Consider the following 23,085-nt stretch of genomic DNA (forward strand, 5'->3'; position numbering starts at 1 on the left):
ACATACCTATTCATTGTTTAGGTCGAAAGGGAAAGTCACTAGGTACTAGAATGAATGTAAGCACTCAGACATACACTTAAAGTAACACGAAACTTCTTGAATGTCTCCGAACCCTAGACAAGAGGAACCCGCACTCTGTGTCCGAAAGGTTCTGTGAAGGTACTTTGAGTGCGAAGATAATTGCATTACATGTGACTCAGTCAATAAGCTGGGGGCAGTCCAGCCATTTCTTCCGCAGTAGGGGAAAGGGCGAACGTTGAAGTTGGAAGATGGGCAATGTTTTGCTTCAGTTTGCTGCAATTGTCTTAGTAGCAAATTCGAGGAGTTGAATGAGACTAATTTGTGCATGTACTGGCTCAATAAAGCATTCTGGATGCGGCTGTAGGAAACTTATTATTAGCCATGTGTGACAAACTCTTTTGATGTGTTAACTCCCACTTCACTTTCCGTCCACAATGCAATGGAAAAGTGTATATCCGAGCTAGCTCTGACCCATGCGCGTAATTTGGGCTAGCATTTGGGAGTTTATTTTAGTCTCAGTACACTTCCCTTTTGACGGGCGAGGCTCTCAGTTCGCCCGGCATTCAACCCCTCAATGGTGCCCAATCCTTCTTCTGCTGCTCACTCATCCAGCTGTTCACATACACGCCCTTCCCAAGTCCGAATCCCTTGCTCCTCAAAAGCATGTACATGGCATTGAGATGGAAGTAGCTGTTCGGTATCACAAAGCCGTGAAAAAAATCCGCCATTCCCGTCATATGCAGCGTAATGCCCATATTCTCCATAGGAATGTCAACACTCTTCTCGGCGCTTTGGTTGAACGCCTCCGCGTCAACTGCGTCGAAAACGGCCTGGACCTTCTTGAAGAATTCGATGACATCGTCGAGGGAGGAGAAATTAGGGTCGAATGCCGGGATCGGGGTTGAGCCGTTCAATTGGAGATGTTGCAGCGCCGCGAGAGGGAACTTGGCGAGCAAGATTGGCTGCATGCGAAAAGGCAGCATGTTACCAATCTGGGAGTCGAAGATTTCTTGGTCCGAAGGCAGCGTGCCTTCTGCGGCTTTTGAGCGGGCGTCTTTGGCCGAGGTTAAGGTGCTAATAGCGCTGGCACAGACATTGCGAAGAGCTGGAATGGTTGTCCCGTAAAACGAGTATGTAAGTGGGTCCGACATAGCAAGAATAGGTTCAAAGACGAATGTTGAAGATGAAGGTAATGAGCGTTTGAAGAGAGGTTGAGAAGGAAACAGGTGTAACTTTAGTCCGTGACGTACGCGCTAGCTTGAGATCCACTATACTGTGGACTTTGTTCTAGCTCGTTGAACAATTGGGCGGTGTGTCTGGCAGAAGTTTCTAGTTCGGGCTGTCGGCGAGGCTGACAATTCTACCGAGACCTAGCTCCGATTGTGAAGGACATCTCCGTACTTTTTGTAAAGTGGCTTGGATGGCAGTCTAATTAACTCAAAATTTTGGAACGGCCCTCTTCAGCGCATAGTTGCATTCCCGTCGAACATTTGGTCAGCGATCGCCTATTTGCCAACAGGTACTACTGGACCACCACATTCGTGCGTCTCCAACTTTAGCAAACGCTTCCCTGCAGCCTCCTCCCCATAATTGAAGTCACCGTAGCTCGACAGCCGATTGTTTACCTTTGAGTCTGATCCGGCTCGGCGATAGTGTTGCCATCACCAGCACGATAATCTTCACCGTCGGCTTCGACCCCATCCAGATACTCAACCTCGGTCACGTGCGAGACAAGCATAGAGTAAATCTCTTTTGTAATGGACATAAGGGGCGCTTCGTACTGTAATACATCAGTGGTAACTTCCACTCTTATGGCGCGAAAGGAACCCATCCAACCCGTGCACTCCACTCTTGTGACCGTACAAAACTAAACCCACGGAAAGTTGCCCCTACAGTAGCAAAAGTGGGCATTGAAAACGCCAGTAATAGAACCCTTTCCCAAGAGGCCTAACAAGAACTGAAAAGTATCTAGTGTTGCCCCAGATAATTACCCACAAGCTCCCCCTCGCGTTACATATCGAGTCAAGCTGCATAACAAAAGAGATGGCATGTGGCCAATCTACCTCAGACCGCGTTCAGCCCTCCCACCAACATTCCTCTCTCTCCGCCTTCTGTTATTCTCCACGCTAAGGTAATGTTTATCTTCAGCCTCGTCTTCCAGCTCTTGCTCTACCATCTCCCTGATCCGCATCAGCTCCTCCTCTCCAATGCCTTTGGTATTCACGACGACACTTGGCGCGCCTTCTAGGTACCTCAAGTTCTCCATTGCGTGTTCGAGCAGCTTCTGCAGCTTGGGCATCGAGTTGAGATTCTCATGGCGCTTCGTGTTATGAAGGTCAGGGTAGAGGATGCCGTCGCCGTTATCGGCGCCTTGGAAGGCTTGAATGTAGGGAATATGCGCGGGAAGCTCGTCGTGCAGTTCTGCGCCTACACACACGGCCGTCTCGTGACACCAGGTGCGCGCGACGTTGCGGGGCGTGTAGCCGCCGCCGCCAATGAGGAGGATTGGGCGCCCGAAGGCCTTGACTGTCTCGATACAGTAGCCATGTGCCTTGATGTTGAGATTGAAGCGTCCGAGACGGTCGCCGCCAAGTGAGTCAGCGCCCGATTGCAACACAATGGCTTGCGGATTGTACTTGTCGATGACGGCGCCGGTGACGGTTTTGAAAAGCCATTTGTACTGGTCGTCGTCGATGCCGTCATCGATCGGTATGTTCAAGCAGTGGCCTTTTCCACGGTTGGCGGCGTCTGAGGGGCCCATTTCGCTAATATTGCCTGTGCCTGGGAAGAAGGGGTAACCGTGTTTATCAATGCCATACTTGTGGTACGAGAGTGTGAAGACGCGATCCGTTGATTCAAATGCCTGCTCGACGCCATCCCCGTGATGCACATCGATGTCGATGTAAAGAACGCGTTGGTGCTGGGTGAGGAGGAGCTGGATAGCTATGACGATGTCATTGACATAACAGAAGCCCGAGGCGAGATTCTTCTTTGCGTGATGTAGACCACCAGACCAGTTGATTGCAATGTCTGACTGCTTGTTTAAAAGGTTCCACGCCGCGCTCATAGAGGCGCCACTGTAGAGAGAGACGTAGTTCCAAAGCCCATCGAAGACTGGGCAATCGTTCGATTCGCCGCCAAAGCCGTACGATATGTACTGAAGATCTTCTGGCTGTGCGTTCTGAGGCGTGATTTTACTGAGATAGGATAGGTAGTCGCGATCGTGGAAGATGGCGAGTTCGTTAAAGTTTGCTGGTCTAGGTTCATACAGGTCCATGGTGTACTCAAGCCCATACGACAGAACGAGCTGTTTTGTAAGCGTCAACCGCCATGGTTTCATAGGATGTGAGCTACCAAAATGGTGATATTCGACATGCGGGTTGTAATGGAAAGACACGTTCCACCCTCTTGGTCTCTCCAGTCCGAAATCTTCAGCTTCTCGAGCGATTACCTCTTGCTTTTCGGCATCAGAGAGGGCTTTGAAGCCTTGAAAGTCTTCAACATAGGCATCGTTTGGGGATAGATACTCTTCGACGATGTTGTTAGCCGGTCCACTGGAGGGGCCATAGCCAGAAACGCGCATCTCGCGCTTCTTTTGAGCTTGGTCGCCTCGAAGCAGTCGGGTGAATGTGGTCGGTTCTTCAAACCCTGGCGGGGGCCCGTCGTAAGTCCAGCGATTAATATCGTCCTGAATCGGAACGAACGTGTCGACAAATGAGTGTGGCCTCGGCTCCTCGACCCCGTGCTTCTCCCAGCAACTCTCTGTTGCGGGATCAAGCCTCTTCAGGGTCGGCTTTTGGGCTGTTGATGTTGTTCTGACCTGTGCCCCGTCAGTCCTTGTGTTTCATCGCTGGGGGTTTAGGGAACGATCCATTTACGGATGGCTAGTAACGGCAAAGCCCCTTCAAGGCGCCTAGGCTATCCGCTGGCATGATGCACATGTCTACTTACTTTAGGCGGTGGTGGTTGCTGCGGTGGGGTTTCACTCTTCTTCTCACGGTAATCGACCCTTGCAATACTTCGAGTGCGACGGGCGGGCTGCTGCCACCACGCCTTGTCTGTGCGGAATTCGAGCTGCTTGTCTACGTTCGCGTTGCCGTATTCCTCACCGCTATCGTTTCCATTAAACTCGTCGTCGTTGTCTTCGTCTTTGTCGTAGCTCTCACTGCTCGTTTGCTCGCTGGCGGTGTTCGAGGTGACATCGTCGTCCGCTTCTGATTGGTAGGCTTTCAACATTTTCGCCGAGGCACGTGAGGGGCAACTAGCTCGCTTTGTCCGGCCTGATACCTTCGACACCTAATATGTTTGCGCGTAGCAATTTCCCTAACCAAGCGGAGCGATTTAGGGTGGTATATCAATAGTTGAGTGTTAGTGAGAGTCAAGAGCAGGAAGTCGTGCGGCAAAGTCTTGTTGTTACGGTGCAGAGTAGTTCCTCCTTCACCAAGGCGCGCTGTCTACACCTTCACCAGTGCCATAGCACCGCCAAAATCCATCGAAGCGCCATCGAAGTCATCAAAGTGAAGAGCGCGCTCATAGGCGCATCAACTCTTTACCCGCCTAAACAACATTGCGAAGCTTTCGAAGAACTCAAGAGGCCGTGCTAGTCATCACAATGGCTATTGCGGAAGACGCCGCGACGGTCTTGGAGCAGTTCATACATGATGGTATGGCCGCTACGCCCTCATGGACACAGGTTGAAGCTAACCACGAATAGTTGCAAATCTGCCAGCCGAGATCACACATCTCTATGAAGAAGCGCAGGCCAAGGACACACAAATACAAGAACTACGCGCTGCCATAGCGCAGCGTGACAATAGTCTGCAGAAGTTCATCAAGCTGAATGGCAGCCTGGTGGAGAACCCGAAAGAAGACTCATACTCGAAGGTCGTATTAACGAATTACGAGAAGGCGCAAATACTGCAGGAAGAGAAGGTCGGGCTCGTTGAAAAAGCTGCTGCACTCGTACGTTCCCTTGCGCTCCCTTGTCAAGAGATCGCACGACTTTGCTCACATGTACCACCAGCTAGACCGCCACGTCAAGCGACTAGACATTAAGCTCCGAGATTTGCAGAACGACGGCTCTATACCCACGGATGCTCAGATGCCCTCGTTGCTAAGGGACTCGCCTGGGAATCTGGTGCCGCCATCGTCGATGACAACCACTGGCGCCAATACACCGCTGCTCCCAGTATCGGGCAACCATGGTGGAGGCGCGCCAAACCTCGCTCAAGCCGCCGCCATCGCACGTATTACGAATGCGACGAGCGTAAACCTCAATTCCAGGATGAACCCGTCGCTGCAGAATATGCAAACCCAAGCGTTGTTGAATCAACAAAGGCTCACTAATGCGCAGAGTGCTACGCAGCCAAATGCTCGCCAGGAGCGCGAAATGCGCGAAATGTCAGCCGGGAGCGATAGCAAACGTCGTCGACCGACTGGCAACATTGGGCCCCTCCCAGCAGCACCCTCGAACCTGGGGCGACAAAGCTCGACGGGGCCGGGGACCCCGAAGCCAGCAACTCCAGGCTCGCGCGCAGGTAGCGTGGGACCTAGGCCGCAGAAACACGCACTCACCGTGAAGAGGGCGAAACCACAGCAACCGCTGCGCAAAGCCGCCCTCACGGCCAAACCTGGGGTCAACAAGAAGCGTCGCAAAGGCGGGTCACGCGCGTCGCCGTCGACTACGGCGGATGACGAGAGCGTGGCAAGTGAAGCTGGCACAGAAGACGAGGACATGTCGGGCGTGGGAGGTGGTGACGCAGACGAGGAAGAGTCGGACGACACAAAGTATTGCTTCTGCCAGCGCGTCAGCTTCGGCGACATGGTGGCGTGCGACAACGACAATTGCCAGTATCAGTGGTTCCACTGGGAGTGCGTGAATATCAAGGAGGAGCCAGTGGGCGACTGGCTGTGCCCCGATTGCAGAAAGCAGCCTCCTACCAAGATTAAGAGGGTGCGCTAGATGTGTTGACTTGTATGAATGAACATGTGGGAAATAGTCATGTTGGTCTTTTTTCGGGACTTGTTCTCTTTGCTGTGTGCGATAATGAGGCTGAAGTCCTCTTTGCACAATCGATAGGCGTTGTGGCGCATGTGGCGTACCTCTGGGTCGCTGGGAAGGTGCGATGCTGGCTGTTTACTATGATTCATTGACTACAAGGTCCGTTGTATATACCCCCATGAATTTGACAGAGACATTGCGCGTATCTTCCTGTTGCCTACGCGTCGTCGCCCAGGAAGGTCTCGAAGCTCCATGCCATGGCTCGAGACCCGTGCTGCTCGCAGGGGGTGGTGGTGGGTAGCCGTTGCCAACATGGGCGGAGAACAACACGATGCGCCCGCTGCTGTGAGACACACCCACAGTTGCCACTATGCTTGCTGCTGAGCCTCCGGTACAGCTCGCTCGTTGCACATGCTACCCGTCCAACAGACTCGCAGTTTCGAGCAGCCTCAATTGCGCGGCCCACATCTCTGTGCCTTCGGACGCGGCGGCTGGCCCTGTGTCATTCGTCCCCCGGCTAAGTTAGCGCTCGATTCCACCAGACCAACGCTCCCCCAGCCAGGCCGCTCCGCTGTTGAAAGGGGCATCACCGACATTTGGCTCCAGCAGCCGCAAAAAGCCTTTTAGCACTGCTGCACTAATCGCCGTCGCTCTCTTCGCTGCTGCACTGCGGGCTCTTTTGCTAGACGCTGACGGTGCTGCCTCCACGCTCTCTTCGATATCGATACGCTTCCCTGCTGTGCTCGCACGCCTCCACCACGCCTAAGGTTTCAGCAGCCCCATTGCCTAGCAGCCACCTCGAACCTTCACCTGCAGCCTTCAGACGAAACTGAACTTTGCTATCCACCTTCCATTACACTCGACATCGCCAGCAGACAGCGGCATCTCGCGCGGTGAAACGCGACCCCACACCCATCACACTATGAACACGCGCAATGGCACCCTGTCACCTGTCTCGACCGCCAGCCAGGACTGGTCCCCCATCACCCGCTACCAGAACATCGCCGGCGACAACCCCTACTCGCCCACCCTCCCACCAAACACCTACGGACCCAGCAACCCCGATGGAGGCATGCTCAATGGGATGCGCCCTGCAGGCAACGGCAACCCCTCACCACCGAGCTCAGTAGGGCGATCGAGCGACGGCACGGGTCTCTACGCCTCGAGCATGAGTGATGCGGGCATGAGCAGCAGGAAGATGCAGATTCTGGAGGAGACACTGTCGGAGCATTTCAAGGTGCTCAAGGCGTACCTGGGGCCATATCTAAATGACGAGAAGGGGAACCCGCGGCCGAGCAGGGCCAAGGACAAGTTGACCAGGCTTTCGGCAGTGCAGTTCCAGGAGCTCAGCACCGACGTATACGACGAGTCAATACGTAGGGAGCAGGACCGCAAGCGCGGAGGGCCAGGCGCGCCCGGGAACGACACGCCAAAATACTTGCTGCCCAAGAACAATTTCCATCCCAAGCGTAACCAGGCCCGGCAAAAGCTATCCACGCTGCCACTAGAGCGCTTCCGCCAACTCGCAACCGATGTCTTCTACGAGCTCGAAAGGAGATTCCCCCGTTTCACTAGTGGTGAACCGTTCCCTCGCTCGGCGAGCCCAGCAGGCAGTATTGCAAGTCGAATAAGCAACAGAGGTCCGCCGAGCCGCACAGGAACGCCCAACAGCATGAATGGGCGCCCACCCCCAGGTCCACAAGGATATCGAGGACCACCTCCACAGGGAGGTCCACCAGGCCCACCAGGAGGGCTACGGCCCGGATCCGCGAACAACGAGAACTCTTTCGGTCGCCCCCTCCCAAAAACGTTTCAGCAAAACACTATTGTGCCAAACAAGGGCACATTGGTGGAAGATGACGATGATAGTGCTGCAGATGACGATGATGCATTCAACCTAGAAGCCGCTGCCGCAAGACGGCAAACCAACAAGAGCGCCAAGAGCATGAGTATGGCGCAGGATAAAGTGGTCATGGACCTGCAGGCACAAGTCTCAGAGTTGCAGGGCAAGCTCGGTTCCCTGGAAAGTCAATTACGAGACCGAGATGAGGAGCTTCTACGACTTCAGAATAACGATAAGACACGAGACGGGAACACGGCTTCAGAACGCGCGGAATGGGACGAGCTGCGCTATTCCCTTGAGGAGAAGGTAGAACAAGCCGAGAATCTCAACTCGTCACTTCGGTCCGACATAGACAGGCTACGCAGCGAGAACGATGGCGTGGAAAAGAGCTTGCGTGCACAAATTGCCGATCTCGAATCACGAGCTCCCCAACAGGCTTACGAGAATGGCGGTGGCGAGTTGCGGCAGCGTTGTGAGGCCCTCGAGCGTGAATTGAGTGAGCAACAACAAGTTACAGAAGAGGTTCGAAGAGATGCGTCAATATTCCTACAAGAGATGAAAGAGCTGTCGTCGCGCAGCGATGCCGCTGTAGAAAAAGAGGAACGGTTGGCTACTCAAGTGTCATTGCTGGAGACTGAATTGAAGGATTGGAAGTCCCGTTATGCTCGGGCAAAGACACAGTTGCGGAATCTCAAGGCATCCTCTATCGGCTTGTCCTCTCTTGCATCACCAGACATTGCCAACTACGCTCGCGATCCCAACTTCAATACCCCTGATGGGCTTGTCAAGGATGTCCATGTAACCAAGTTCCAGCTCAGCATCGACGAGCTGCTACAGACTGCACGAAGAGGTCAATCAGAGCAGACACTTGAGAGCATGCGACATGTGGTCAAGTGTGTGCGTGCCATCACGGGGGACATCGACAGTACACCCCTTTCACAAGCGCAATCGCCGAGCAGTAGTATCAATGGCGACATCACAGCCAACCCGGAGAAGCAACAAGCAAAGCTCAAGTCTCGCGTTAGTGCTACCGCCAACAACCTCATCACAGCTACCAAGAATCATGCGACCTCCAGCGGGCTATCACCTGTCAGTTTGTTGGATGCAGCAGCGAGTCATTTGTCCACCGCCGTTGTGGAGCTGGTCAAGTACGTTAAAGTACGACCGACTCCAGAAAACGAGCTAGATCTTGAGGATGAAGACGACGACAGACCAATGCCACTAAAGCCCGCCGTCTATTCCGCTCACAATGCATTCGCGCCACATAATGTCAATGGCAACACCAATGGCGCCAGTCCAGGGTATACGCATCATCGCAGTCGCAGCAGCAGAGGAGGGAGCAGTGACACTACTGGTTATAGCACCTACGGCTCGCCTTACAGTGGCTACGACCGCCAAAGTGCAACCATGAACGGCATGAGCGACCAGAAAGATAGCGGCATGATGGAGTTCAAGGTATGTCCGCCCTGCGTGAACAAAACTAGCCACTAACGCATGCACAGAATTACCTCGAAGATCAAACCGCTCTTCTCGTCCAGAGCATCCAGCCGCTCGTTAATCTCATTCGATCAAACCCCGTCTCCACGCCTGCCGATGAACAGCAGATTTACGACCACATTCAAGACATCTCACAAGCCGTTGAGGACACCGGCAACAGAACATACACGGCTGTCAACCAGCTCTCAAATCCTGCCTTGAAGAAGCACGCCATTCCAGTTGTCGAAGTCTTGGACGACTGTAGACAAAGCATGCTGGCCGTTGATATAAGAGGCGGGGGCCGTGAAAGGATTCCTCCACTGGCATTCAAGACTGCTCGAGCGCTCAAGGTACGTGTTTGAGCCTTCAGAAGAAGGTTTATGGATGCTAATAAGCTGAACAGGAACTCGTCCTCCGCGTTGATCGTATCGAGTCCGGTGAACTCACCGCGGACCAGACGCTCAAGACCGAACTATAATCTTATCAAACTTGCACGTCCATTCGTTGCTTTTTAGCAATATAGCATTTCTCCGGCTTAAATTTTTTATCTGTTACCGGCATTCTGTCGCACACGGCATGGCGTTCTTTAGCGACGACTTTTTTGACTATCATCTCACGAGCAATGCAGCTCGAGCCACGCTTGTATACCGTTTATACCTATTTGGATACCTCACTCTCCCGACTTGATGCTGGGTGCGAGCAGGAGATAACACGAAAGTACTGTTACTGCCATCTATCGCTAGTTTCTGTTCACCACCAAAGGCACGCCTTTTTTGTTCGCTTCGTTATGGATATGAGCCTAGACTATAAAATGGGCATTTCAGACAGCAGTACATTTGCGAGGCGGATGGAGGCTTGTACATGGCATAGTAATGGGGTTCGGACATCATAGATCATGACGAATGGAATCCTCTGTTCTATTAGGGTATAGAGATAATCAATGGCACTCATGTTTCGCACATACAATGCTTTCGATATTCTTGTAGATTGCGTAAAAATATCAATCATACTTGTAGGGCAGGTGGCTTGGCCTGCGTCTTCCCCCACCGAAGCTGGCCTCTCCGCCCCGGCAGCCAATTGCCCCAGAAAAGGCCTTTTACGGCAGTATCGGCAATCTGACCGACCCACGATGACGTCACAACCAAGGCTGACGTGGCGCGTGAGCAATTGTGGCTGTGACCACCACATGCTCCACAGCCTCACCCCTCACACAGTTTCAGAGGATCAGAGACTCAATTGACCACAACCACTGCGGCCACCATCAGCACGTTCACGAAATTCAAATCTGTAACTGGTACAAAAGATAAGAAAGCGCCTCAAGAAGCGGAACAGCACTTGGCAGTTGGAAGAGAGGCTGGAAAGACAGCGAGGAGCAGACACCATGGCAGACTTTCCAGGCCAATTGCACATGGCAATGCCACCCTACAACGACTCGGTTCTTACAATTACGGACAGCAGCTGTGCAGATCCTTATGTGCTATGGGACAAGGGAACTTACTACATGACGTTTACCTGCGGCGGACACATTGAGGTATGGTCTGCCGATTCCCTCTTCGATTTTGAAAAGAAGTGCAAGAAAGAAGTCATCTGGCGCCCACCGCCAGACCAGCCCTACTCTGCCGACCTGTGGGCTCCAGAACTACATTCACTCCATGGACGGTGGTATGTGTACTTCGCTGCCGACGATCCAAAGCATGGCAACCGCACCCATCGCATGTATGTCCTGGCTGGGCCTCCAGCGGAAGAGAACCCCCTAGAGCCTAGTAAATGGAACTTTCATGGTCGTCTAGCCGGCTTGCCAGAGGACCAATGGGCCATCGATGGCACCGTCATCACGCTCCACGGCTCCATGCTTTTTGCATACTCCGGCTGGCCCCTTGGAACACACTCCGATGAATCGCGACAAGAAATCTTCATCATCGAAATGGTTTCCCCCACCGAATGTACGGGGCACCCCATCCGTATAAGCACGCCAGACCTACAATTCGAGTTCTCGGGGAAAAGCGGGATCAATGAGGGTCCGCAGTTCTTGTGTTCGCCGGATGGAAAGTGGATGGGCCTTGTGTATAGTTGTGCAGGAAGCTGGACGCATGAGTACAAGATGAATGTGTTGTATTACACTGGTGGACATCCTCTGGACCTGAGGAGTTGGGCAAAGTCGAACAATCCCCTGCTCCAGGCGAGTAAAGATGATAGTCCACCGTATGGCCCCGGACATGGCAACTTCGTCCTCATCAACGGTCCAGCAGGTCCGGAAGTGTGGGGTGTCTTCCATGCTACGGATGCCAAGACGGGGTGGGAAGGAAGGAAGGCGCGCGTCATGCGCGTAGGCTGGGGTCAGGGGGGTCCTTTCATGGGCAGCGGAGAATGTGGACGTTGCTGTGGTGAGGTGAGCCACTTCATCCAGGGCTGCCCAGGAGGTGATTGTGGTGGCAAGGGGCATTGCGGTGGCGATGGAGGAGGTGGCGGTGCGTTCTTGGAACCTGGAAAGCAAGGCGGAGGTAGTGGAAGCGCAAATTTGACCCACGAAGTGAAGCATCTGGTGAAGGAAGGGAAAGGGTTTATTAGTAAGTTTCTCAAGTAAAGTGTCTACAAATGAAACAGAAGGACGGTTTGATTATGGAACCGCGTTGCGCGTTGCAGATCCCTAGCTTATATGAGCAGAGCTATTAACTTGTCAGTGCTTTTAGGCCCTGCATTAGGGCTTATCAGCATGCGACTTGTCTTTCTTGATCTGTTGGGTCGTTTTCCAATGTGGTCGATGCTGACTCGCTTATTATAGTTGAGAGCTCATCAACTTTGCACATACGCATGCAATACGAGGGAATTTGACATGTGCAGCTGCTTCGATGCTTTGCATTACTCCACCCTCATTGCTAGCTTTCAAGACAGATTCCGCAGTTCTTAAAGAGAAATTAGGGGAACGGATAGAAGTGAGACAGTGCTGGTCGCCTGTTCAAACTACTACCCATCCACTAATGGCGAGGTGGGGTTTGGAGGTAGCATCTTTCCTGCGTTTTCGTCCGAGTACTGCTTACAACTACTACTCGTTTGTAATGACACGGAACGGATCTACTTCTGAATTCGGTTAAACCTGCCAATAGGCATTCCCGCTCTCCACTTTAATGTGCTACTAGTTATGCCGCGTACCTTACTAGGCAGACATCCACATGGGGCGAGAAGAAAAAAGAAAAAAGTATAAAGCTCATAGAGCACTCAACAGATTGTGGGTTGACCGAGGGACATAAATCACGACTAGTCTCTTACTCAGCCTCACACGTCCTTCACATCACGCAACCGTTCACAAATACAATGGCAAAAGTACAAGGAACCGCCGAAGACCGCTTCAAAGAAGTCGAGAAGTTGTTTCAATCCAACCTAGATGAAGGAGCCGAGCTAGGAGCATCCATTGCCGTCAACATCGATGGCAAAGATGTCGTTGATCTCTGGGGCGGCTACGCGAAACCAGACCATTCACAACCATGGGAAAAGGATACCATTGTGAACGTTTGGTCGACCTCTAAGAATGTCACTAGTCTCGCTGCCCTTGTCTGCATCGATCGCGGCTTACTGGACCCATACGAGAAGGTCTCGAAGTACTGGCCAGAATTTGCAGCAAACGGTAAAGAAAACGTTGAGATTAGACATCTGTTAAGCCATGCCAGTGGCGTGAGCGGATGGGTAGAGCCCGTGACGGGCGCTGACGTTTGCGACGTGGGAAAATCGACTGCGATGCTAGCTGCCCAAGCACCTTGGTGGGAGCCTGGCACAGCATCTGGATACCACAGCTTGACCATGGGTCATCTCATTGGAGAAGTAGTGCGTCGCGTCAGCGGGAAATCGCTCAGTCAATTCATCATCGAGGAGTTGGCGACGCCGCTTAACGCTGACTTCCAGCTCGGTGCGAAGGACGAGGATTTGGGCAGGGTGGCGGAGATCGTTCCACCACCGCCCATGGATCCCGCCACAATCCCGGACAGTTTCAAAGACCCTACCTCTATTGCATTCAAGAGTCTCATGAACCCTTCCATGGATGCGAGTAGGGCTAACACTGAGGTGTGGAGAAAAGGCGAAGTCGGCGCCGCAAACGGGCACACCAACGCCCGTGGCATTGTACACATTCTCTCCCCAATATCCCTCGGCGGCGGAAACCTCCTCTCGCCCAAGACTATCGATCTCATCTTCAAAGAGCAATCGAATGCTCCTGACCTGGTCCTTGGCCAAACTATTCGCTTTGGCATTGGCTTTGGGCTTAGTGGTCCCAATTCATTGCTGGACTGGCTGCCCGAGGGCAGGGTTTGTGCGTGGGGTGGATGGGGTGGAAGCATTGTGATTATGGATTTGGAACGCAAAGTGACGATTGCGTACATGATGAATAAGATGGAGACTGCAGTGATGGGAAGTGAGAGGAGTAGAGCCTATGTACGGGCTATTTATAAGGCGCTGGGCGTCGAGTAGAAGAGATTTACGGTTACTCAGGCGGCATTCACGTGTACAGCTTTGACTGGACAAGCTAGTAGGGAATAAGTGCTTCTGAGAACAAATTATTACCTATTACTCTTCCTGATCTCTCTAAGCGGGTTACCCACTCATTAGCTGCTTTTCCCGTGTTGGCTAGGCAACTTCAGGCAGCAACATTTTGCGCACTCTTTATACTGAACTGACCGTCTTTGAACATACCTAAAATCTACAACGATTCTGTACCGTGTTTGATAATGGCAGTCCAAGACCCAGTTGCCGGTCCTTTCCAAGTCTTTGTGCGTTGGCGACCACTACCAGCCAGCGAGTTGCCCGGAACCGAACTCCAACATAGCGCTACACAACAGGACTCGAAACTCTCGGTATCCTTTTCTTCGAGTGCTAACCCAGGTCGGCCTGAGACATGGAAGAGCGGAGCATCCTACACACACGTCTTTACAGCGGCTGACGACAACAGCGTTGTCTACGAACACGTCGTTGCGGCCACACTAGCCCACATCTTGAAGGGGGTAACCTGCAATTTCTTCGCCTACGGACACTCTGGCAGTGGGAAGACACACACGATCATTGGCTACGACTACGAGCGAGACCAGCGGCTTGGCTTATGTTTGGCGGCGGCACGAGATGTATTTCACGCTCTGGACCGCATCATTGAGTTTGACATGAACCGGCAAGCAGACTCGAAAAGCAGAGGAGAAGAGCTAGGCGTTGCGGTCCGGATGTACGAAGTGCGTGGTAGATACGCATACGATCTGCTCAACAACGGCGCCGAATGTCATGTCCGCGAAGGTCCTGATGGCCGCACGCACATTCGCGGGCAAACTGAAATGCTTGAAAACGGAAGAGTAAGGGTACGTCCCATTGCTGCGAAGCCATGTTTTTCATTCGAGGAGACACGTGCGACGATCCTGGACGGCCTGGCAAAGCGCAAAACGGGGTCGTCGTCAGTGCACGAGGAGAGCTCGCGCACACACGCCGTGGTGGAGCTAGAAGTCGTGAACAAGACTTTGTTAGAGGCGCGTGATGCGGTGATTGAGCGCGAGTCTGAACTCGTACCCGTAGGCAAACGCGCCACGGATATTTATCTGGAAGAGCAGATGGCGAGCCTCATTCGCAACTCTGACGGCACATACATGCCGAACCCAGAGTGCCCTCCCAACCAGACGCGCATCGACGCCGCCGAAGCAGAGAAGAAACTCTACCAAGACCGCTTAGTCGCCGCGGAAGAAGCAGTTGTTGCGTGCTTTGCGACGACTCGCCACGCCTGTCTAGGCGGAAAATTCGTCTTCGTAGACCTCGCGGGGTCCGAGTACTTTGACCAAAACCAACAAGCCTCCACTGCACCAAGACAGACAATGCAGGAGCAGAAGCAAGGTCGCCAGATTAACACCGATCTCTTTGCGTTGAAGGAGGTCATCCGTGCCCGAGCACAGAACCAGTCTCGTATTCCGTATCGAGCGAGCCCGCTGACGATGGTTTTGCGCAGTCACTTTGAAGCCAGAGGCACAAGCCAGGAAAAGCCGTCTCGTTCTGCTATGATATTGACTGTGTCGAGTGAAGAGGCCATGATGGCTGCTACGAGGAATACGTTGAAGTATGGAGGGTTGGTTGGATTGGCCGGCGGTGAATGAAGATGCAAAGTGGAGTCGATTTTATAGGTGTCGATGGTGTGTTTCGCATGTTCTCAACAAGTAGCATCGCATATAGAATAGACTTACAGGTAGTATACTAATTATAAACCGCTTAACTTTGTGCTTTTGAACTGTACCCGCACAAGCGGCATGCCCCATGTCGCTGTTCACCGTTAAATGTCAGTCTTGTGACAGCTTGCCCTAGTGTATACACGTGCTTCCGATGCACACTACACATTGATACTACCCGCTTATATACCCCGCAGAGCTTGATAGGTGCTTCTCATTATCGGAGATGCGGACTTGGGCCCCGATCACATACGGCGATCCTTTAGCCACATGCATCTGGCGTGCCTTTGGTAGTTGTCGGCCGCGCAATATCGAAGCCCATGTTTCTTTGTTGCCTGCTGGAGTCCACGTTGTACCTTGCAATGCATGTATGAGTGGGGAACGAGAAGGCCTGATTAGGCAGGTGATGCGCACCTGGCTGTGAATGTGTGCTGACTAAGCACGGCGCCACAACGCACGGGGCATAGTTCCGTGGTAACAACCTTGGAAGGCATGTACCATGCCTGGGCATCTCTACATAGTCTTGTCTTGTAGGGGGCAGTCGATATTTGCACACCTGGAGTCCTCGAACAGATCACGAAAATAACAAGCTTTCAGTTCAGGCCAGTCTCGCTACTTGCCGGTAGCCTCAGATCATGACGACAGGCGTGGGTAGCCGGGGATATCATTCAGGTACTTATTAACCTCCTCGCATGACCATACCATAGCAATCTTATTGCCACTTATCAGAGCCCTTTCTCCGTACAATGGCAGTAGCAGAGTTCCGTGCTTGACTCATCTGACCCATTTTTTGCCCCCCACTGCGGCAGTGAGACTCATGCTGCATGCAGTGCCCGTGAGCATCGGTGCCTCTTCTTGTTCCACCCCCGACAATCTACCAGGGTCTTGGCCCAAAAGTTCAGCCACGCGCCAGAACGTGAACTTGACAGCTTATTATTCTGCTGCAGGAGGCCTTTCAACAGTCACTCAGGTATCATGTCGGACGATGCGCTTCTCCCCACGAGTCCAACCGACAGCGTACCGAAATCTAACGGCCACTCGAACGGACCTTCTTCCGCGGGCGGGCCGACTCCGAATCCCCGGTCGTGCGTAACCTGTCGTCGCCGCAAAGTCAAGTGCAACAAGAAGAACCCGTGCTCCAATTGTGTGCGCGCAAAGATCGAATGCATATTTCCTGGGCCCGGTCGCGCGCCGCGAAAGAGTCGGAAGCCGGCAGATGCCGAGCTGCTGGACCGCCTACGGCGCCTCGAGGGCGTTGTGTCGAGTCTCAATGCGCAGGTCGAGGAACACGAGCAAGAGGCTGCAGGGCGAGAGCAGGAGAAACAGAGCAGCACGAGTGAGAAGGAATGCCCTATGCAGAGTCAGAGTCAGGTGGCCGTGGACAACAGTGTAGAGGGCCTGGAGAACCGCTTTGGCAGGCTGGTGGTGGAAAAGGGCAGGAGTCGGTACATCAACAACAGCTTTTGGGCGAGTTTGAACAATGAGGTATGTCACTCACTCCTCCATGCCTGGCAAAGAAAACCAGGTGCTGACAATGGGCAGGTCGAAGATCTCAAAGCCATCCTTATCGAGCCGTCCGACGACGAGGATGACGCTCATTCGCCCGAATCCTCGAACACCTCCTCACAACACCAAGGTTTCATCTTTGGATACAGCTCTACAAGCGTCGATATGCTGGCGCTTCACCCCCCAGAACAACAGGCGCGTCAGTTTTGGGAGACGTACAAAGAGAATGTGGATCCGCTGGTGAAGGTGCTACACATACCCACCTCTGAGCCCACGTTCCTCAAGGCCGTAGCACAAGTAGACAAGGTCAGCAAAGGGCTAGAGCCGCTTCTATTCGCCGTATACTATGGCGCAGTGACAAGTACATGTGCTGAGGACTGTCGAGAAAGGTGGGGCGAGGACAGGAGTACGCTTCTCGGTAGGTATCGCTTTGGCCTAGAACAGGCGCTCTCGAGAGCAAACTTCCTATACTGCGACGAGGTCATCATTCTCCAAGCCTTTGTAATATTCCTGATCCTACTTCGCCGAAACGACGATGCGCGCAAGATCTGGACACTCACTGGTCTTGTTGTACGCATTGCTCAGACCCTTGGAATTCACAGAGATGGCAGTCACTTTGGCCTTCCTCCCTTTGAGATCGAGATGCGTAGGAGGCTTTGGTGGCAGGTTTGCATCCTAGACGCGAGGTCGTCTGAGGACCATGGCTGCGATCCTACCATTGTCGAAGCACAGTTCGACACCAAGATGGTAAGTCATCCTACCTGTGAGTCGATCAGCCGCTAACAATGCTTGTTCATAGCCCCTCAACGTCAACGACACTGACCTACAGCCAAAAATGACCAAACTTCCCGAAGAACGGCGAGGCTTCACGGACATGACCTTTTGCCTCATACGATTCGAAGTCGCGAACATCTTCCGTCGCATTCTTTACGTCCCACCTGGGCCTAACAGGTGTACTGAGATGTTTGCTGGGCTTTCAATAGCAGACAAGGAGAAATGGATCGCCGAGTGCCATGAACGCATGGAAGACAGGTACCTCAAGAACTGTGACATGTCTATACCGATATGCTGGGTGACAGCTACACTTTCAAGGCTCGTCATGAGCAAGATGTGGCTGATCGTGTACCATCCACATCAGCGCAAAGACGGAGGTGCGTGCAGAAGTCGGGGAACCGATTTACTAAATCTGACATGCTACAGGCGCAACGCTACCACAAGAAACAAAGGACAAACTTTTCATTACCTCTCTTGAAAATATTGAATATTCGATCTTACTTGAGACAGAAGCACGCACCATGAAATGGGGCTGGCTCTTCCGTACCTACGTCCAATGGCACGCCATTGCCTTTCTTCTCTCGGAGCTTTGCGTTCGAACCAAGGGCGAAGCGGTGGAGCGTGCTTGGAATGCCCTCGAAGCAACCGCTGGCCGTTGGTGGTTTCCTCTGAACGACGGTTCCCCTTATCGCAAGGGTCAGCAAGGTTGTCTATGGTTGCCGTTGAGGAAGCTTCTTGTAAAAGCAAAGGCGGCAAGGGAGAAAGAGTTGGCGCTTGAGCGAGCCAGTCAGGCCCTTCAAAACGATCCGTTCGCCTACAACTACCCGCATGGATTCCCTCCATCGATAGATCAGCCAAGCTCACAGAACCTGGATAGATTGCTTAGACCGTCTGCGCCCAAGTTGGGTGAGACACCAGTTGCTTTGCAGCCTAGTTGGCCTAACAGCCCGTCTATGGCTAATGCAGAACGCATTCTCTTCACGCCTGTTAGCGACGGTTCTGGCACTAGCAAGCAACAAAAGGTGCCTAGACATGACTTCACTAATTCTAAGGGCAACAGTAACAGTCCGGGGCAAGAGTTCCATGAGCTCTCCAGCTTTGGTCTCGACAACGTCCTGCTTGATGTCATGGACGATATGACTTTCGACGGGACATCTATCAATAGCTACCCTAACTTCGATCCAGCTACAAATCGCCATGACGTAACAGACGCGGTGCAAACCAATCAGCCCCTCACGACCATTGCCCCTCATGCTCAGTCCCAGAATGGTACTTCGGGCACTGCTGGCGGCGTACTACACCCAACATTCGGTGACAACATGTTTTCAAACCCTGAAATGGACTTTACCACAATACCAGCTACGCTTAACAACAACGGCCAACAGACAGACTCCCCGCTTCTTGATGGCGGAAACATGGATTGGACGCTCTGGGACGACATGGTGAACCAGTATGGGCTTGATGGCCAACCAAATAATCAGGCGAATCCGCCGAATCCAAACGGGTCAGGGCATCTGGGGATCATGCGTTGGTTTTGAGGACCGGAGCATGTGAGGAATACCTTTGGGGATGGAGCGTCATCTTACAGCGTTAGTTTGACATAAGTATGAATTTACGACGGTAGTTTCCGGCGCTTTGGGATACCTCAACTCTGCCCTACGGATAGCGGTGTTTATACCCCTGATCATGATACGATCTGTACTGTACATATGTAGCATAACAAAGTTCATCTGTTTTCGTCAAGATCGCGGGCCTCTCGGCAGAGGTTGGTGATGATGTTTGCCCAGCCAGGATGCCGCGCCTCGTCGTCGGAACCGCCACAACTCCTCAATCCTGCTTTAACAGTTCTGGCTTACGATGTTCCACCAATTGACGGTTTCAAGCCTCAATCGATGGCAGTCCTCGAGACATCGCCAAACCGTGAGTACCTCCTCTTATTCCACCGGCCTATTATCGGCCATGCAGGGTTCAGCCGAAGCCACGTCGAGGCGCTAATTGCGTGCTGATAACCGTATCTTCCCCGCCCTATATGTGGTTACAATCGCATGCAGTTATAGGTGACCCCGACTTCATACCGATCCTGCGATCCGAAGCTCTGTCCTAGCGCTCACATGCCACTCGGAACGCGCATACTGCTACGACTACATTCACCAGCGAATATTTAACGGACATTTCTTACCAGACGAAACACAGGCTGTATCTTACCGTTTCTTTTTGCTGCCGCATGAACACGTGTAAACCTTATGGCACGCCACGGAAAATCTTATAAAAGCTGTTCGGAAAGCAGACAACTACCCCTCTTGCAATCATTGGCATTCGTACTAGTCATTAAGTCATTCTGCTTACAGGCTTTCTTTATACATAGTCGCGCCAATATCGCCAGTGTGGGTACTGCTTTAGATTTGGCTATACCACAAAACTATGTCGGCAGAAACGCCAACACCCCAAGATTCGGGCCTTCCACCACCACCAGCCCCTAACAAAACCTCGTCTCTTGCTTCTGGCTCATACCCAGATGAAAGTTTCAGACCGACAATCCTCCATCTTGGCGATGACATCCGGTGGAACCACCGGCTATATGTTGAGTTGACAAAGAAATTCAAGGTTGAGCGGACCTACTCGATAGGGAGAGAAGATTTCAAGCAAGCGCTGAAGGACAGGAGATGGGGTGATTTTGTAGGGATATATCGCCCGTTTTGGAATACGGGAGGTGAAATGGGGAACTGGGACAAAGAACTGATGTATATCCTACAAAATCATGTCTTCGATGGCATAGGTCACATTACTAACACTTCGCAGTGACTTGCTCCCCAAATCCTGCAAAATTTACGCTTCGGCTGGTGCAGGCTTCGATTGGGTCGACACCCGCGCCCTCGCGCAACACGGGACGATATACTGTAACAGCGCTTCTGCATGCACCGAGTCCGTTGCCGACGCGGCGATCGTACTCATCCTATCGTGTTACCGTGCAATAGCTTGGTCGTTCCTCGCCGCGCAGTCCTGCGATACCGAGCAGTTTCAGGATGCGAACCAGAACATTGCTGCAGTGACACATAACCCCAACGGGACTGTGCTCGGGATCGTAGGACTTGGTCGGATTGGGATGCGGATCGCGGAGAAAGCGACGCGGGCATTTGAGATGAAGATCGTCTACCACGATGTGGTGCGCATGGAGGAACGGGAGGAACAAATCGGCGCAGGCTGGTGCGCAACGCTGGACGAGTTGTTGCAAACGTCAGACTGTGTACTGCTCGCCACACCCTTCAACGGCGAAGTTCTCCTTTCCACCCCGCAGTTCGCGAAATTCAAGCCCGGCGCTCGACTTGTCAATATTGCACGCGGAAAGCTCGTCGACGAGGACGCGCTCAGTCAGGCCTTGGACGACGGTGTCATTAGCGCCGCAGGCCTCGATGTCCATGCCAACGAACCAAATGTCAACCCAAAGCTCGTGAAAAAGAAAAATGTTATGGCGCTGAGCCATACGGCTGGAGCAAGTGTGGAGAGCCATATTGGGTTTGAGAGATTAGGGATGGAAAACTTGCTGGGGTGGTTGGAGAAGGGGGAGAGCGGAGTGGTAAGCCCAGTAAATTTGCAGTGGTTAAAGAGGGATTAGAGTAAGACTGTATTATGAAAGGAGGTAATGTAGCCGCTGGAGAGGGGTGCATAGAAATGGTCTATTAAATAATGAAGGTCTGGAGTACATCTCGTTTTTTTGCTGCCCCAGCAATGAACCGTGTGGGGTAGCGTGTACTACACGTATTATTTCTGTCATTGCAACGCCCGAACCTTTGCTCGTAATTAATCTCGCATAAGCTACTGAGTAAGTGCTGCCGCAGTATATCCCTAAGAACTTCGAGGAGTAGTGACTCTCGCTGGCTGGACTAATACAGACCCTTTCTAGTTTTATCGACTTGTTACTGCGATGAGTTGGTCTAAACTCATCACTTCCTTCATAAACGCACAGTCGACATATATCACTCTTAAAAACTCGGAAGCGCACGTACGAATCTAGTACACAACAAAACACGTCTCTATATGTTAGTAGACAAGGAACGACCGGCGACCGATATACTTCATTTTTACTAGAACACAAGTGTCCGAAGAATTGAAATTGAGGCGGGAGTAATGAGCGTGGCATTCGCAATATTGTGTAGGGGTCAAGTAATGTTTTAGCTTCTATGAATCCCTCTCGCACAAAGCAGCAATGCAAAGTCCATGATCACGCTGGTCATGCACTCTTAGAATACTAATTGCGGTGCCTTTACTGAGCAGAGCTTATAAAAGATTCATGCAATGTAATTCTGCTAAGTTAGCGTTAAGATCCACGTTCATCCCTTTTCAGAATGCCACCTAAGTGAAGTGTTTCTCACTATTAACAACTCTGTCATGCATTGATATCAAATCATGTAGTTTCCCGAAGGCGCATCTCTCGTGCTCAAAAAAATTGGGAACAGCAAACGCATCCCACCCTAGTCTGTGTAACTTGGGAAATGAGCTCAAGCAGAACCTAACTCTACACCATGGGATTTGCTAATTACTGATTTGGTTACCAAAGCCGCTTCCGTTAGTCCTTCAAATCCCACAGCTGGACCAGCAGGTTGGTGGCAAATGCGCACACTGCCACCGCGGACGAGTTAGTGTATCAGGAGCTCACCACGAAGCTGGTAAGATTCGGTCGGAGCGTCTTGGTTCGAGCCTGGAGAAGTAGTAAAGCAAGTAAATCTGAAACTCGAAATGGCTGGTTTACTGTGCTGATATCTCTTAGAACGATGGGCCAGACCATCAAACGACTATATCTTCGGATAACGTCCAAGATCTCACAGAAGAGGGCCCCGAGTCTCCGATAGGCTTCGACAGCCAAGCGCAGTCCACCAGCAGAGAGCGCGGTGCATCTGTAGGACTCAGATATGGAAAACTGAACAAGAGGGTCCAGACTCATCCTCCTGGCGATAGAGAAGTGGGTCATATGAGTCCGAAAAACGTTCGGAAACGGGTTTTCAACGATGAGTCTCAGGAGGAAAGGCATACTCCATCAAAACGACAACGTGTGCGTCCAGCCAAATCCACCGAGGGGTGATGAGATGGTTCTGGAGAGGAGGTACAGGAAAAACTACAGCAATTAAGGGATAAGCAACTGCCGAGGCCAATGCGGAAGCATGCCTTACTGAACTGGAGATTACCCGTAGAGAAGTCGCCGAGCTCAAGGATGAACACGACCTTTGTAGTCATGCCGTGGATTATATGATTGCACAGATTGATAAGTCGAAGAAAGGGGAGGTCAAGAT

The 23,085-nt window shown here is 52.3% G+C and overlaps 8 protein-coding genes across 8 annotated transcripts; 7 read left to right on the forward strand and 1 right to left on the reverse strand.

Moving 5' to 3' along the window:
* Window positions 1–334: 334 nt before the first annotated feature.
* K460DRAFT_395571 (uncharacterized protein) lies at window positions 335–4,257 on the reverse strand (the record flags this gene model as incomplete). The annotated part of the gene is made up of 7 exons (XM_040936053.1): window positions 335–1,126; window positions 1,272–1,294; window positions 1,647–1,801; window positions 1,885–1,910; window positions 2,017–2,048; window positions 2,085–3,841; window positions 3,973–4,257. The coding sequence occupies 7 exons, from the start codon at window positions 4,255–4,257 to the stop codon at window positions 585–587; spliced, it is 2,820 nt and encodes a 939-aa protein (XP_040788631.1). The 3' UTR covers window positions 335–584.
* A 72-nt stretch (window positions 4,258–4,329) lies between these two features.
* Window positions 4,330–6,226, forward strand: K460DRAFT_417223 (uncharacterized protein). The gene is made up of 3 exons (XM_040937859.1): window positions 4,330–4,685; window positions 4,736–4,983; window positions 5,045–6,226. The coding sequence occupies exons 1-3, from the start codon at window positions 4,634–4,636 to the stop codon at window positions 5,981–5,983; spliced, it is 1,239 nt and encodes a 412-aa protein (XP_040788632.1). The 5' UTR covers window positions 4,330–4,633; the 3' UTR covers window positions 5,984–6,226.
* A 518-nt stretch (window positions 6,227–6,744) lies between these two features.
* Window positions 6,745–9,982, forward strand: K460DRAFT_119468 (uncharacterized protein). The gene is made up of 3 exons (XM_040926617.1): window positions 6,745–9,320; window positions 9,368–9,691; window positions 9,745–9,982. Exons 1-3 carry the CDS (start codon window positions 6,945–6,947, stop codon window positions 9,817–9,819), a joined length of 2,775 nt encoding a protein of 924 aa, XP_040788633.1. The 5' UTR covers window positions 6,745–6,944; the 3' UTR covers window positions 9,820–9,982.
* Window positions 9,983–10,538: 556 nt separating this feature from the next.
* K460DRAFT_366904 (glycoside hydrolase family 43 protein) lies at window positions 10,539–12,204 on the forward strand. Its single transcript, XM_040933474.1, has one exon. The coding sequence runs from the start codon at window positions 10,723–10,725 to the stop codon at window positions 11,923–11,925; it is 1,203 nt and encodes a 400-aa protein (XP_040788634.1). The 5' UTR covers window positions 10,539–10,722; the 3' UTR covers window positions 11,926–12,204.
* Window positions 12,205–12,653: 449 nt separating this feature from the next.
* Window positions 12,654–13,799, forward strand: K460DRAFT_406295 (beta-lactamase; the record flags this gene model as incomplete). Its single annotated transcript, XM_040936937.1, has 1 exon — window positions 12,654–13,799. The coding sequence occupies one exon, from the start codon at window positions 12,654–12,656 to the stop codon at window positions 13,797–13,799; it is 1,146 nt and encodes a 381-aa protein (XP_040788635.1).
* A 257-nt stretch (window positions 13,800–14,056) lies between these two features.
* On the forward strand, window positions 14,057–15,451 carry K460DRAFT_282767 (kinesin-like protein; the record flags this gene model as incomplete). The annotated part of the gene is made up of 1 exon (XM_040928594.1): window positions 14,057–15,451. The coding sequence occupies one exon, from the start codon at window positions 14,057–14,059 to the stop codon at window positions 15,449–15,451; it is 1,395 nt and encodes a 464-aa protein (XP_040788636.1).
* Window positions 15,452–16,113: 662 nt separating this feature from the next.
* K460DRAFT_417228 (uncharacterized protein) lies at window positions 16,114–19,618 on the forward strand. Its single transcript, XM_040937860.1, has 4 exons — window positions 16,114–17,005; window positions 17,063–17,773; window positions 17,826–18,177; window positions 18,227–19,618. Exons 1-4 carry the CDS (start codon window positions 16,496–16,498, stop codon window positions 19,336–19,338), a joined length of 2,685 nt encoding a protein of 894 aa, XP_040788637.1. The 5' UTR covers window positions 16,114–16,495; the 3' UTR covers window positions 19,339–19,618.
* Window positions 19,619–19,875: 257 nt separating this feature from the next.
* Window positions 19,876–21,578, forward strand: K460DRAFT_313157 (D-mandelate dehydrogenase-like protein). Its single transcript, XM_040930244.1, has 2 exons — window positions 19,876–20,541; window positions 20,600–21,578. Exons 1-2 carry the CDS (start codon window positions 20,222–20,224, stop codon window positions 21,411–21,413), a joined length of 1,134 nt encoding a protein of 377 aa, XP_040788638.1. The 5' UTR covers window positions 19,876–20,221; the 3' UTR covers window positions 21,414–21,578.
* The last annotated feature ends 1,507 nt before the right edge of the window (window positions 21,579–23,085 follow it).

The sequence above is a fragment of the Cucurbitaria berberidis genome (genome assembly GCF_010015615.1).
Source record: "Cucurbitaria berberidis CBS 394.84 unplaced genomic scaffold K460scaffold_3, whole genome shotgun sequence".
Classification (NCBI taxonomy): Eukaryota; Fungi; Ascomycota; class Dothideomycetes; order Pleosporales; family Cucurbitariaceae; genus Cucurbitaria; species Cucurbitaria berberidis.

Bases quoted from the DNA above. Each gene is read 5' to 3' on its own strand.
- K460DRAFT_417223 (XM_040937859.1), top strand. From the start codon at position 4,634: ATGGCTATTGCGGAAGACGCCGCGACGGTCTTGGAGCAGTTCATACAT. The intron at 4,686-4,735 runs GTATGGCCGCTA...AACCACGAATAG, and splicing joins GGAGCAGTTCATACATGATG to TTGCAAATCTGCCAGCCGAG. The intron at 4,984-5,044 runs GTACGTTCCCTT...ATGTACCACCAG, and splicing joins TTGAAAAAGCTGCTGCACTC to CTAGACCGCCACGTCAAGCG.
- K460DRAFT_119468 (XM_040926617.1), top strand. From the start codon at position 6,945: ATGAACACGCGCAATGGCACCCTGTCACCTGTCTCGACCGCCAGCCAG. The intron at 9,321-9,367 runs GTATGTCCGCCC...ACGCATGCACAG, and splicing joins GCGGCATGATGGAGTTCAAG to AATTACCTCGAAGATCAAAC. The intron at 9,692-9,744 runs GTACGTGTTTGA...TAAGCTGAACAG, and splicing joins AGACTGCTCGAGCGCTCAAG to GAACTCGTCCTCCGCGTTGA.
- K460DRAFT_366904 (XM_040933474.1), top strand. From the start codon at position 10,723: ATGGCAGACTTTCCAGGCCAATTGCACATGGCAATGCCACCCTACAAC.
- K460DRAFT_417228 (XM_040937860.1), top strand. From the start codon at position 16,496: ATGTCGGACGATGCGCTTCTCCCCACGAGTCCAACCGACAGCGTACCG. The intron at 17,006-17,062 runs GTATGTCACTCA...GACAATGGGCAG, and splicing joins GGGCGAGTTTGAACAATGAG to GTCGAAGATCTCAAAGCCAT. The intron at 17,774-17,825 runs GTAAGTCATCCT...GCTTGTTCATAG, and splicing joins CACAGTTCGACACCAAGATG to CCCCTCAACGTCAACGACAC.
- K460DRAFT_313157 (XM_040930244.1), top strand. From the start codon at position 20,222: ATGTCGGCAGAAACGCCAACACCCCAAGATTCGGGCCTTCCACCACCA. The intron at 20,542-20,599 runs GTATATCCTACA...AACACTTCGCAG, and splicing joins AACTGGGACAAAGAACTGAT to TGACTTGCTCCCCAAATCCT.